This window comes from Protopterus annectens, chromosome 8.part0, assembly GCF_019279795.1.
Source record: "Protopterus annectens isolate FY-2018-M chromosome 8.part0, PAN1.0, whole genome shotgun sequence".
NCBI lineage: Eukaryota > Metazoa > Chordata > Ceratodontiformes > Protopteridae > Protopterus > Protopterus annectens.
In genome coordinates, this window is record NC_056741.1 from 1558878623 (window position 1) to 1558891794 (window position 13172).

General features: G+C 36.1%; 1 protein-coding gene across 1 annotated transcript in view; it reads left to right on the plus strand.

Moving 5' to 3' along the window:
• Window positions 1–11688, plus strand: part of LOC122808512 (CXADR like membrane protein) — a 490245-nt gene extending 478557 nt beyond the window's left edge. The window contains exon 7 of the mRNA XM_044079467.1: window positions 10186–11688. Within this exon, the coding sequence (XP_043935402.1) occupies window positions 10186–10477 (292 nt within the window). The 3' untranslated portion in view covers window positions 10478–11688. The remainder of the gene's footprint in view (window positions 1–10185) is intronic.
• Window positions 11689–13172: the final 1484 nt, after the last annotated feature.

The following is a 13172-nucleotide window of genomic DNA, read 5'->3' on the forward strand; positions in this document are numbered from 1 at the left end:
CCATTATCTAAAGTCACCTTGGCTAAATGGATTTAAGACTGCATTTCTTATGTTTACTCTTTGAGAAGTTTATCTTTGACAAGACATCCAAAAGTTCACTCTACTAGATTTATGGCCCCATCATTTGCTTTCTGAACTAGATGATATTTGTGCTGCAGCCACTTGGTCCAATGCTCATACCTTTATTGCTCATTACAAGTTGGACATCATCTGCAGGAACAGGGCTGCTTTTGGTTCTGCGATACTCAAGAACATCCTTCCATGAGGGCCACCAAGGGTTATCGTAATTGAGGACTCTGTCCCATACATTGAGGAATGAATGAAAATAACAACATCATATTAAAAATAATGTACCCATCATAATTATGCATCTGTGCTGTCCATTTCCAAGTTTTTTAGAACCTCTGTTCCAGTTTGAGGCCCTATGGTGTTCCTTTGCTTTTTATAAATTACATTCTATTATATAGTGATAGCAAACTCGATCTGAGGTAATACAGAAGTGAGGTCCATTATGGGTAAGGGGAGGAGCTCAAGAGTTGGATCCAAGACTCTGGAAGAAAAGTGGTTGAGTCAGATCCAAGGTGGGATCCGAAACCCATACTTTGAGGAAGAATGAAAATGGACAACACAGATGCATAGTTGTGCTGAGTACATAACTTTTATTTTCTCTTTAGAATTCTGCATTTGCACCTTTTCTTGTTTTGTGAGATTCCCCTTATTTTGAAGAACATAACCTTTGTCTTCTTAACCATATCTCCTTTTGTACCATATTTTTAAACTGCAATTTTATTTTTTCCCACTCACTAGCTCTAACTGCTGAAGAAATGTCTTTCTTCCCTAATAACTCTTGAATAATTTCCAGTATCCAGTCTTTTAATTCCTCTATTTTTTAACAAGTAGGTAAGGAAGAACCAGTTTGTCATTTTTACGTAATTACCTTGCATTTTTATCTTATTTGTATTTGTTCATGCTCTGAAATATTATTGGATGTGTGTTGAAACTTTCAGTGAGATGCGCATGTTCCTCTGAAATATAATCTCTGTCCAGTCTGGCCCAGTTATTGTGCTTTAGGGAATAATGTGTAAATTCTGAGTCACTGCTACAGAATTCTTGTCTTCTATTCCAAATATTTTAATAAATTTCTTCAGATATCTGTCTTGTTTTATTATATTTTTCCTTCTAGGTCCCCCAGATGCATCCTCACTGTTGATAATCAAGTTCTAGTCCCAACCTATAAGTAATATTCTCTGCTGGAAGCTAATCATTTCTCCCAAAATTTTCTCAAGTGCCATAATAGTTGTTTTAAATGGAATGTAAATATATGCAAGTGTAATCCTTTTCCATTGCCAGTAGCCCTTTTTTAAAAATGTACATAATTTGTTTGTTTGAGGGTTCTATTAAAGCAGAACATCTTGAGAAATGTGCCATGCATTCAACTGGAGATGAGAAAAAAAACTATATAAAAGGTCAGCATGCCAACCATTAGTGTGTGCATGTAATGCAAAAGTTGGAAATACATATTAAAAAAACTGTCATGTATAGTAAGTGGGAACAATAGCTTTTTATCACAATGACTACTCTAGCCATAGTATCTTGGAGTGTAATGGCCTTGCACATATATACAAAAAGGAAAGAATTTTGAATTATATTAAGAAATGCAAAGTGCAGAAATAGTACAGGAGATATGTTTGGAGAAAAAATCAGCATGTGAATTTGGCAAAGAAAGGATTTCAGGATGGATATTTGGCAGAATATCAGGGATAATGGAAAGGGGGAGTAATACAAATACTGATTGTTAGACTCCAGTGATAGGAGAGGAAAAAAAAAGACAATACTAGTAGAGCTGTGGTAGTAAGGGGCTTTTGGCAAGGGAGGAGGAGAATTATGTTAGCATGTATTTATATTCCACTAAAAATGGTATTAGGGAACTTAAGAAAATTTTGGAAGAAATAATCAGCTTTCAGCAGAGAATATTACTTAGAGGTGGTGACTGGAACTTGACTTGCAATACTGGGGATGTATCAAGGGGACCTAGAAGGAAAAATATAACAAAAGAGTATACATTTCTGAAAAAAATGAAAATAATTTTATTTATTTATTTATTTTATTTTACATTTGTTAACTAGGAAAATCCGACTGGACTATGTCCATTTACAGTGGAGACCTGGGGAGAAAAGTGCCACATTGTTAAGCAAAAGAAAAATATTTTTATGCAGAGTAGTACAAGTTAAACGAGAGAGAAATATTTTTATACAGAGTAGTACAACAAACATGTACATTATACAACAAAAACAATCAGATAGTCACATTAAAAATGCAAGCAAACAAGACACTTTTCAGAGAAGTTACAAAACAGTAGGGATTAGGAGCTACTTACAGTCTCAGCTAATGGCTGTTAGGGTTTTAGTCCCATAGAGGATTACAGTGACTAACTTGGTGAATGGATATGAGGAGGAAAAGGCAGAAATGCTTAAGTTTAAGTAATACAAGGACATAGCCAGGTATTCATCAAATGTGATTTGAGGGAGTTTTTGAAGTGTGAGGTGGTAGAGGCAGTGGTCAGCGAAGGTGGAAGGCAATTCCAGTTTCTAGCAATGGTGTGGGAATGTAGTGCTTTTCCTGCAGTATTGCTTGATCTAGTGATACAGAGAAGAAATTTGTCACTAGATCAGAGAGGGCGATTTGCTGTGTAGTGGGTAAGTAGTTGGGTTAGTGATGGGGTTTTATCAGGGTATTTAAGAATATTGTAGGCAGTAACTAGCTGGTGATAATTAAGTAGATGAGGTAGTTCTAGCCAATTTAGGTCCCTTAGAGCAACACAGTGATGTGTTCTGAAGATAGTGTTTTCAGCAAACTTGGCATGCCGTCTTATTGTAACATGATCCTAGTTTGTCTAGATCTATTTTTCTGATGTGGGTGAAAATTGGTGCTGCACATATTAGTGTGGACAATAGGTGAGCGTGGGCAAGGGTGAGTCTTGCTTGGTCTGAGAGAAAGTTTTTGAGTCTATATAGTGTGCCCATTTTTTTTTTGTGAACCTTTTTGATGGTTTGTGAGATGTGGACATTGAAGTGAAAATTATTGTCAATTTCAATGCCGAACAGTTTGGTATGGTCAGAAGGGGAAATGGTAGTGCCATTTTTAGAGGGGATGGTGAAGGAGAGGGGAACAGTTTTTGATTTGTTAGGGGTAAATAGTAGTAATTTAGTCTTATTGAGGTTTAGGATGAGTTGGATATCAGAAATTCATTTTTCAACAGAATTAAAAGTTTCCTGGGTGAATTGTTGCAGAATGGCTGGAGATGGGGCTGTGCAGATTAAAGTCGAATCATCTGCATATTGAATAAGTGTAGCATGCTGGGTTGAGCTATGTAGATTATTGGTAAAGATAGAAAAAAGAAGTGGGCCCAGTATTGAGCCTTGTGGGACACCTATGGTGGTAGGAAGTTGAGGGGACAGTACACCTTGCAATTGGACAGATTGTTGCCTGTCAGACAGGTAGTTTCTGAACCAGGCTATAGTAGATAGGGCAAAGGATAGTGAGGCTAGATAATCTAGCAGAATGGTGTGTGAGACCATGTCAAATGCTTTGGAGAGAGAAAAAAAATTGCAGATGTAAAGTCATTGTTGTTCCTGTGTTGGTTAGCTAGATTAGTGAAAGAGAGAAGAGCGGTGGTTGTGCTATGACATGGGGTGAAGCCATGTTATGTGGTGGACAGGAGTTGAAGTATGTTCAGGAATTTCATGACTTGGAAGTGGATACACTTCTCTAGAAGTTTAGATAAGGGGGTAGAATGGTGATGGGGCGGTAGTCGGTAACTGGTATGGGATATATAAATTCATAGGTTCATAGGTTCATAGGTTGGTACTAGGCTATTTGCCCTAGGGCATATACAAGCCTAGCCATAACAATTCCCTGGCTTTTTCTTCCCACAGTATTTACTTCCCTGGACTCAATTCAGTAGTAGGAACTAGGACAAAATTTACATATTCCTTCCCAAGGTACAGTAACTGGGTTAGACTGGATGGAAATTATATTTCATATCCAATAACTACTTCAGATTTCTCACCAATAAAAACTAAGATAAAAATGCAAGGTAATAAAGTATAAATGAGACACTGGTGCTTTTCCATCTACAGGTTAACAGAAAAGAATTTAAAGAATGGGTAGTAGAAATGATTCAAGAGTTATTAGGGAAGATAGAAATTTCTTTAGAGGGAGTAGCTAGTGAGTGGGGCAACATAAAAAAAGAGTTTAAAATAAGGTAAAAATAAAAGAGAAAGAGATACGTTTAAGAAGTAATAGGAATTATTTAGAGGGGCTGACAAAAAGTACTGCAGATTAAGGGGACTCTCACAGAACAAGAAAGGGAAGGGGACACCTGCAGAATCCTAAAGTGAAAATGAGTATTTGTATAGTATTCATGAGTTTAGAAAGACTGCTGTTATGCAACTATTTTTGAAAACAGCTCCAGAGCACAAAATCTTTTAGCACAGCAACTTAAGACAATAGAAAGTAGAAAGGGTTGTCGCCAGACTTAGGGAGCATATGACAAGAAATCTAGCCAGAGATCCTGTAGAGATATTAAAGATATTTCACAAATCTTAAGAAAATTTGTATAAAGCAGATGAATGTTGAAACCAAGAAAGAACACAAATAGATATATTTGGGCAAGACTTAATTATGCCAAGATTAGAGGAAGATGAGATTAAAGAGTAATACGTAAGACTGGAGAAGATGAGATAAAATGGTGATTTGTAGTCAATCTGGTGGGAAGTCTCCAGGAACAGATGGTATTCCTGTGGAGGTTTGGAAGTTAGGAGGCAATAAAGGATAAAGGTATGGAAGATTTTGTTAAATAATATTTTAAAAGGAGGAGAAGCTGTGGTGGCTGTATCATACAAAGAGAGTAAAGCCCCATCAGACCCACCCACATACAGACGCATTTCAATTTTAAATCATAATTATAAAGTGTTTATGTTTATACTAGCTAAAAGAATGGCCATGATGTTGCCAGAATTGATAGCTATGGATTACTGTTGTTTTGTGGCGGGCAAGTAAACACTTGACAACATTAGTAGAACAATGATGATCCAGAGGGAAGCAGAATGTATGAAAATACTGCTGTTGGTGGGTCTTGATGTAGAGAAAGCATTTGTCAGAGTAAACTGGGATTTTATGAGTAGGGCAATGGAAGCATTTGGATTCCCTGAGACAATAAGGTTAATTAGGGGGATATATGAAGTATTGGAGGCAAGAATTAAGGCAGGAAGCTTCCTCTCCAATAATTTGTGTTTGAACAGAGGAACCAGGCAGGGATGTCCTGTTTCCCCTTCCACTTTATTTGCTTTATATTAGATCAACTGACAAAAAAGTAAGATACTTAGAAATTCAGGGATATAATTAGTATGGTAATCAAGAAAAGTTGGCTTTTTATGCAGATGATATAATCTTGCACTTGACAAGTCCAGAAAAGGACATCTTGATGTTGTGGAACATTTTGAGACAGTTTCAAGTCGTTTCAGGATATAAAATTAATGAAGATAAAATGAAGGCTGTAGCTATAAATTATGTACCAACTCATGACTTGATTCAGTAATACTGATATTTACAGGGACATGATAAAAAGAAGTATTTAGGTGTATTGATTAAAAAGTCTTCTGTTAGGGTAGCTAAAGATATGTGGGAAGAGACTAAACAAAATGTAATATGAAAAGTAAGAAACTGGAAGCTCTTGTTTATGGATACGGATATTAATATACAAGTAGCGAAAATGTTTTAGTCCCTTTAGTTTTATATACAAATCAGGCATATTTTTTTCAACCAGAGGAAAAGTTGTGGACAATAAGGAATTTATGTGCGAGAAAAAGAGATCAAGAGTTAAATGGGATAATTTGATCCTCCCAGTGAAACAAGATGGTTTAAGATTGCATGATTTGAATGGATATTTTAGTGCTACACAGTTAAGTCTCATATGCATAACACAATCACAAGATTGTAATTCAAAGTGGTGACGGATGATGATGAAGTGGGGAAGATCAAGAAATAAGAATAAAGCAGGATTTTGGATATAGGTCCTTAACAAGCCTAAAATGCCTTTTGGTCCTTCCAGCTCACACCCATGCTGCCATATGGCATCCAGATGTTTTGGTGTCTGGCTTCTTTAACTAAGTGACTTAGCAGCTAATAATAGGCAGTATTAAGGATGTCCTTAAGTGGAGAAATTATTCTTTGTTTGCCCACTTATTATTCATATTTTCAAATTTATGTTCATGTTTTCATAACTGAGAGACATATATGCTATTGAGGTGTATGGTGTAAAACAGCAATGTGGGAGACGTGACAATTCACTGTCAATGCTGGTGTATACCACACTGTATTGGAAATATTCTTAGTTTTCTAGTAATTATCAAAATAAGCAATATTTCCATGTGTACTTAATCCTTCAATGACCGAGTGACTTACAAACTGTTGCATAACATTAAGTGAAACCTTAGATGCTGTTGAAGAAAACTGTCTTTGATATTTGCAGTGTAAGTTTCAGAAATATCCAGTATTATTTGTTTCGCTAAATATAGAATTAAGCATATGCTTTCATATTCCTGTAAATATCTCAATATACATGCACTTACAGAGAAATTTCTTGATGTCATGTAAAAGCTTGTCTGGCTATTGAAAATGTTCTAAAATATCTATGTCTAGGTTGTACAATTTTCAAGATATTAAAATTTGTGTGAGAAAGTTTACAAGTTTACAAAAAATATAATGATTAACTGATGTGTGCATTATAATATATTACAGTATTTATGGAAAAGATTAAGAAAGGACCAACTAGTATCACTGTAAAGAATACTTCTTAATGATAACATTGCTATTGCTACAGTTTTAATAATTTTTATTATTCACAAAATATATGCATCTGTTTATCTTATGTTTTTTAAGTTTATTTTTCTGAAAATGCTCTGGAGAGCAAGATGTGTGTAGGCTGCAAGAGTTGTGACATTCCACACTCCATAGGTGTTAATGAGTTAAGGAGCATAATAACCACCATATGGAATATTATATTCATAAAGTTGCAAGAAGTATTCTAAGAACTAACCAACATGGGAATGGAGAAATGAAATTTTGCTAATAGGGATGACTCTAAGAAGGGGTGCAGAAAATAGGCAAGAGGAGGCTGGAATTTACTGGAGAAAACTGGGAAAGGAACCAAGATATTGAGAGTAAATAACTGTAGAGGGAAAGGTAATAGAGTGGGATGAAGCCAAGAAGAAGTTTGGACAGCAGGTAAGTGAGTGTCTTCTCCATCAGGGATTGATATCAGTGTATAGGCAAACAAAAAGGGATAGGGAAGTCCATAGTGAAAGGCCTGCATTGGTAGAATTTTTATCTGAATATAGAACATAAACTGCTGTTAAAATAGAGATAATTCATAGGGCATATAAATATTGCACAATAACTATAAGAATCAAACAGATGAGGTCAGAAAAGATGGGGAAGATAGACTGGCAAAACAATTTACAAGATTTACAAGGCAGCATTCGGTGAACATATTGTATGGCTCCTAAGTATGCAACAAAGTCCAGAAAGTTTAGGATTTTTGCTTGGAAGTGTTTGCATAGGTACTTATATACCATAAACAGGCTTCAAAAAAATTTTCCTCAGATGAATAGCGAATGTTGGAGTTCTGTCAGAAATATTGGGTGAGCAAATGGCAGTAATTAAGGAAATTATTCTTTTGAACTGGGACACAGGATTTGAATTGCCTACACATAATGGGGCCTTATTAAGTTAAATTATGTTGGCTGCCAAAAAAGCAGTTCCAAGAAAATGAAATCAAAATCTAAACCATGTGTATATTGTAACATAGGTACAAAAAGTGAAAAAAGGGATCTTTAGAAAAGGGAAGGAGCAAATTACATAGAAATATGCATAATAATGTTCAGGGGATGAGTGCGGTTTAACTGAAGTCAGAAATTGAGTGATTTATTTAATGCTGGACTGAAAGACCATTGTTATAAAGAAAGAGAATTTGTATGTGTACATATTTCTTAAGGGAAATTTTAATAAAGGTGTTTAAAAAGATATGACTCGGTACAGCTCTGGTGACATAGAACAATAAAGCCCTGTCTGTGGCCCAGGTGACCCAAGTTTCATTAGGGGCTCATGTCCTTTCAGGATCTAGCAGAAAAGGATGGTTATTCCCATCCTGGGAAGACGGTGGTGGTAGAGCAGGACACATGCAGCCACAGTGCCTCAGAGGAGGGGCAGCATCATGGTGCATATTCTGGACTACCATTGATTAATGACAGCTTTTGTTTGAGAGTGTATGAGAAGCCTGTGTGGGTTCGTAGCTCATCTCCCTGGCTGAGGGTGGTGTTTATATCACACAGTTGCATTCATTGCCATGGTGTCTGTATGACTGATCACCCCTCATGATGACTGTCACACCTATACTGTACTGGGATCATTCCCTAATACATACAAGGGAACAAACTCCCCTTTGGCAGAGGCTTGATGGTTGTCAGGTATGAAAAGAAGCCTTCTGTTAAGAACATTTATGATACAGTACTAAAGGAAAACAGAAAGAAGTGGAATTCAAATATGAATACAGCTTATACACAGCAAATGAATAACATTTTAAGTCAATAAATTGCATTAAAATTATGCAATCATAGCACAGCCTACATTTTAACAGTTTATAGAATGCATATTGAAACCCAAAAAGATTTAATAAACGGGTATTAGGGCTATCCAAGCTATCTACACTTTGTAAGGTTCAGGAACTGAATGTAACTTTTGTCATAAAAAAGCTCAAAAGGTTTGGAAAGAATTTGTGTTGAATGTTCAGAACCTTTCCTCCTAACATATTTTCTACACAAAATTGTTTGAAGTTGTTCATAACACAGCACAGTTGAATCATTTTTGTTCTGATTATTTTGTCTTTCAATCTGGCTAATAAGAAAATGTACAAAATCTAACAAGCTACCAATTCCCGAACTGCGTACCTCTCATTTTGCTCTGAACAGATATTACTGCTCCAGAGTAATAGTGCTCTATAATAATGTTGTGCTTGCAGCTTAAAAAAAGAATTAAAGTCATGTGACCTGACTGAGGTATTATAAGTACCTGTGCATACATTTACAGACCTTGTAAATTTACTTATTATTATGTATGTTGTATACGTGTTTGTAATACAAGTGTGCTGGCTACATGAAAGAACATTGCACAAGTGTAGAGCAGTTTTAATTGCAAACAATAAGCTTTGATATTTGGGAACAAAATAAGAAAAAAATCAAAGTTGCTATGAGATTATTTAAGCATTTTTGTAGGGTATTTCATCCCCTACAACCCTGTCATTGTGGGCTGTGCTGCTCCATCCCATCTACTTATACATGATATCGCCAAGACTGCTGTACCTCAGATTAAGGGGCGGTATCTGCAGTGGATTTCATCCTTGCTGCTACATTTATTATGGCAGATCCATTTGCAGACAGATTGTTTTATAACAGCTGTTTATTAAGTTAATTAGTAGGAAAATAGTGATGCATTGGTTTAATTCTGTTTGATCTTGTATATCTTTTAGTCTTTTATGAAGTGTATATAGTAATTGCTAATAACTTTTTTCTAAAAACATTTTCTGGTTAAAAAGAAAGAATGCATAAGATAAATGCAAGGCAGTCCAGATGAGTATTAGTTAAAAAAGATGCAAGCTGTTGTTTAAACAGGATATGTAGCTTGTCCAGTATTTAGGGAAAGTGGCACTGAAGATAGGCAAGATGCCTTCAACCTGATTTGCTTACAGTCATTGTTGAAGGTGATAACCCTGAGAAAGTTACTATAAACCTTTCAATATCTTTTAGCACCAGAGCTCAGACTGAGCAGCTGTGTGATACATATTAATTTGGCAGCACAATGAATTAAGTCGATAAGCTGTTAACAAACTACTTCTTGTAGTCAAGTATTTGATTCCCCCAGTCTCCATTTGCCTACAGTGTGACACTGAGCTAGTCACTTATCCAGACGTGTGTGACTGTGAGCAAATGACTTATCCAGACAGTGGTCCTATACTGAATCTGTAAAAGGTCTATTTGAATCAGTGCTGAGCCCCGGTTAACAAATAGAAATAAACCAAACAAGTGAATAACAAAGTTATTTACTTTTTCTTTTCTTTCTTGTTTAAAGGGAAGATGCAGAAGCTCCTCAGACTCGACTTGTCAAACCCAGCTCATCGTCAACAGTATCGAGCAGCTCACACTCTGGGTCATCTTCCACACGATCAACAGTAAACAGCATGACACGAACCCAGCAACAAAGGGCAGGATCACAGATCCCAAATGTCGTACCTTCCACTTATGATCCAGTGTTGCATAAACACAAAGTAACTGAGAAGAGGGAAGTAACACCATCAAACAATATAACTGGAGTTACACAAGTCCTTATTCCTAGTCAGTCTACATCTTTTCAAGCTGTGTGATATTATTACCCTGAAATTAAAATAAACTCAGCAAAGTTAAGCCACAAAGATATTTCAGCATGGGAGCTAGAATTACTAAGCCTAAAAGAATGCTCATGGGAGGTTTTAAATGTTATCATTTGAAACCCAATAAAATGAAAGTGCCCAAATTGTCAAGAACTTTCGTTGCTATGTTTACAAAGCAAAAGCTTTAGTTCAGAAAGTCACCATGCTATAAGCTCCATGCTTAAATGATTCCAAACTGGAGGTTTAGTTAAGCTAATATGATAGTTAAGTAATTTCACGTGTGAACCAAGTAAAAACAGACAGTATGAACTCTCATCAGCAGCGAGTCAGATGTGGCACATTGCATTTTTGCCATGACTGCAAAGAGACTGTATGGGGCTTAACTGAAATTAGTTCGATTGAGGATTTGGTGTTAATTGCTTGTTGAATTTTACTGATGTCTCTTAATCACTGAAGCTGAATTATTTTAGATGAGGCGCTGTAACTAGAAACATACCTCTCAACCTCTCAGTGCAAGAAATCTGGACAAAGCCAGAAATAATGGGGGACAAAGGACCAGAAATAGGGACACATTATCTCCTATAAACTTAGCATATTGTGAGAATAACAGTTTTTGAATTATTATGTATCTTCCAATGAATACGAATTCTGAAATTCAAATGTTTGTCATTATTTAGTATTATTTAGTGACTTTAATCCTCAAAGATTTGCCAGAAAAACACAGATTTTATAAGAAGTGACTAAAAATATGACTCAAAATCTGGACATTCTGCGAAAATGTATACAGTTGAGAGGTATGACTAGAAATCAAACAATCAATGCAAGAGGAATTTTTTTTTCTTTTTGCACCCATCCATTCTGCAACCATCTAGTATTGTTTCTGGTGGGCCCATTCATTCTTCAGAAAAGACAAGTAAGTCTTCAGAGTTTATTAACACCAATAAATGGTGCAGTAAATGTCTGTTTTTAAACCAATAAACTGGTTATACAATAAAACATCAGTAGCAGACACAGATATCTGAAAGGCCACTACAGTGGTGGCTGAGCTAAGTAGTATTTGCTGTCCATATAAAGTAAACTTAACAATATTCTTAATATAAATGCATACCAGTTTCATTGAAGGTCTCATCTTTATCAGTTCATCCTCACTCCTGAGAAAGATCTGAGTGTTGGAGACAGCAACCCTACATCCTGTGGATATTAGATTTTTTTCTTATACTCCAACAGCCCTCAACCTCCCCGTCTGCGTGACTGTGCCTGGCTACTGCAAGCTGCTTGCTGGTGTGTATGTCCATGCACTCACAATATTCAGCTGCATTGTATATGCACTTTAGTCAGCTGCATGCCTCTGACCTACTCTGTACTGCAGCGCTGTGATAGGCATTCTGCCAGGAGGTATACCTGCTACATGACTTACCTGACTTCACACTGCAATGGGCATGTTGACCTTGGCTGCTCTTTCTTATTCCTCCTTGACTGTGTTCCCAGTACCTGGACTATCACTGTAATGTAGGTCTTCTGGGCCATAGTCATGGCTCTGTCTGTGTACATCATGTGCTCAGTGCTTCAAGAAAATTAGCTGCTAAGTTAGTTAATTTCAGAAAAGCGACAACATAGGTTACATTATATTAGCCAGAGCATTTTAACACTGCTTTTATTGTCTTACCATTACATGTTCAATGTTTTCTGTGAGAAGAAAGAATATATATTACAAAGGAATTCCTATCTAATGTTTGGAAATTTGAGAACCTTACTGAAAGTTTAATATTGTACATAAATCACAACATGAATTATGTGAAATGAAGCATAACTGGAACCCATCTTAAAGTGTATATAACCTTAACATTCCTTTTGTTATAATAATGACTACAAATCTATTTGAAATTAAATAAGGGCCAAAAGAAGTAATTGGTGACATTTAAAATTGCTCTGCATTTGAAATCTGTACAAAGTCTTAACATTGATACATAATTCAGTAATGTGTCTGTAAAAACATTTGTAATACTTGGGTGGGTGATAAACTGGAGAGTGATGCAAGCTACTGTTTTCTCCTTAAAAGTTAAAATATTCCTGTATGACTTTTCTATCCCAGGATAATCGTATCCAATAAGACTCATAAAACATGTTTTTTTTTGAGAATACAGTCAGTCCTGGTTAATCTGTCACATTTTGTTTCTACTCTTTTAGCATTGCAATGAAAAAGTAAGCAGTAATAAATTACTATGAGCAGGAGTTCTATCTGACTTAAAAATCTGTATTAGATATGCCTCCTTAATATCTTTATACCATATCAGAGATATATGAAGCCTGCCCGAAACATACAGTAAAGAAATGCATTTGCCTGCCCACTTGTGGGCAAGTCGAGTCTTCTAAAATAAAATCCTGTGTTTTTCTTTTTTTAACCTTAACATCTAAGTATTATTTATTGTGAGAGATATGGTAGTGTCATATTTTATCTACTAATGGATAAGAGAGAGGGGTATAGTCAGGGTTGCCAGATTTCCAGCCCCCCAGGTAGGGACGAAAAAAAAAAAGAAGGTCTCTCACGGCAAGTGAAGACCAAAAAAAAAAAGGTCTTTAATGCGGAACACAGTTCACATTAAAGAACTGAGCTCGCTCAGTATCTCTGCACTAAACACGGAGCTTCTCGTGTTTAATGCATTGCAGTTCCGCATTCAACACAAGTAGC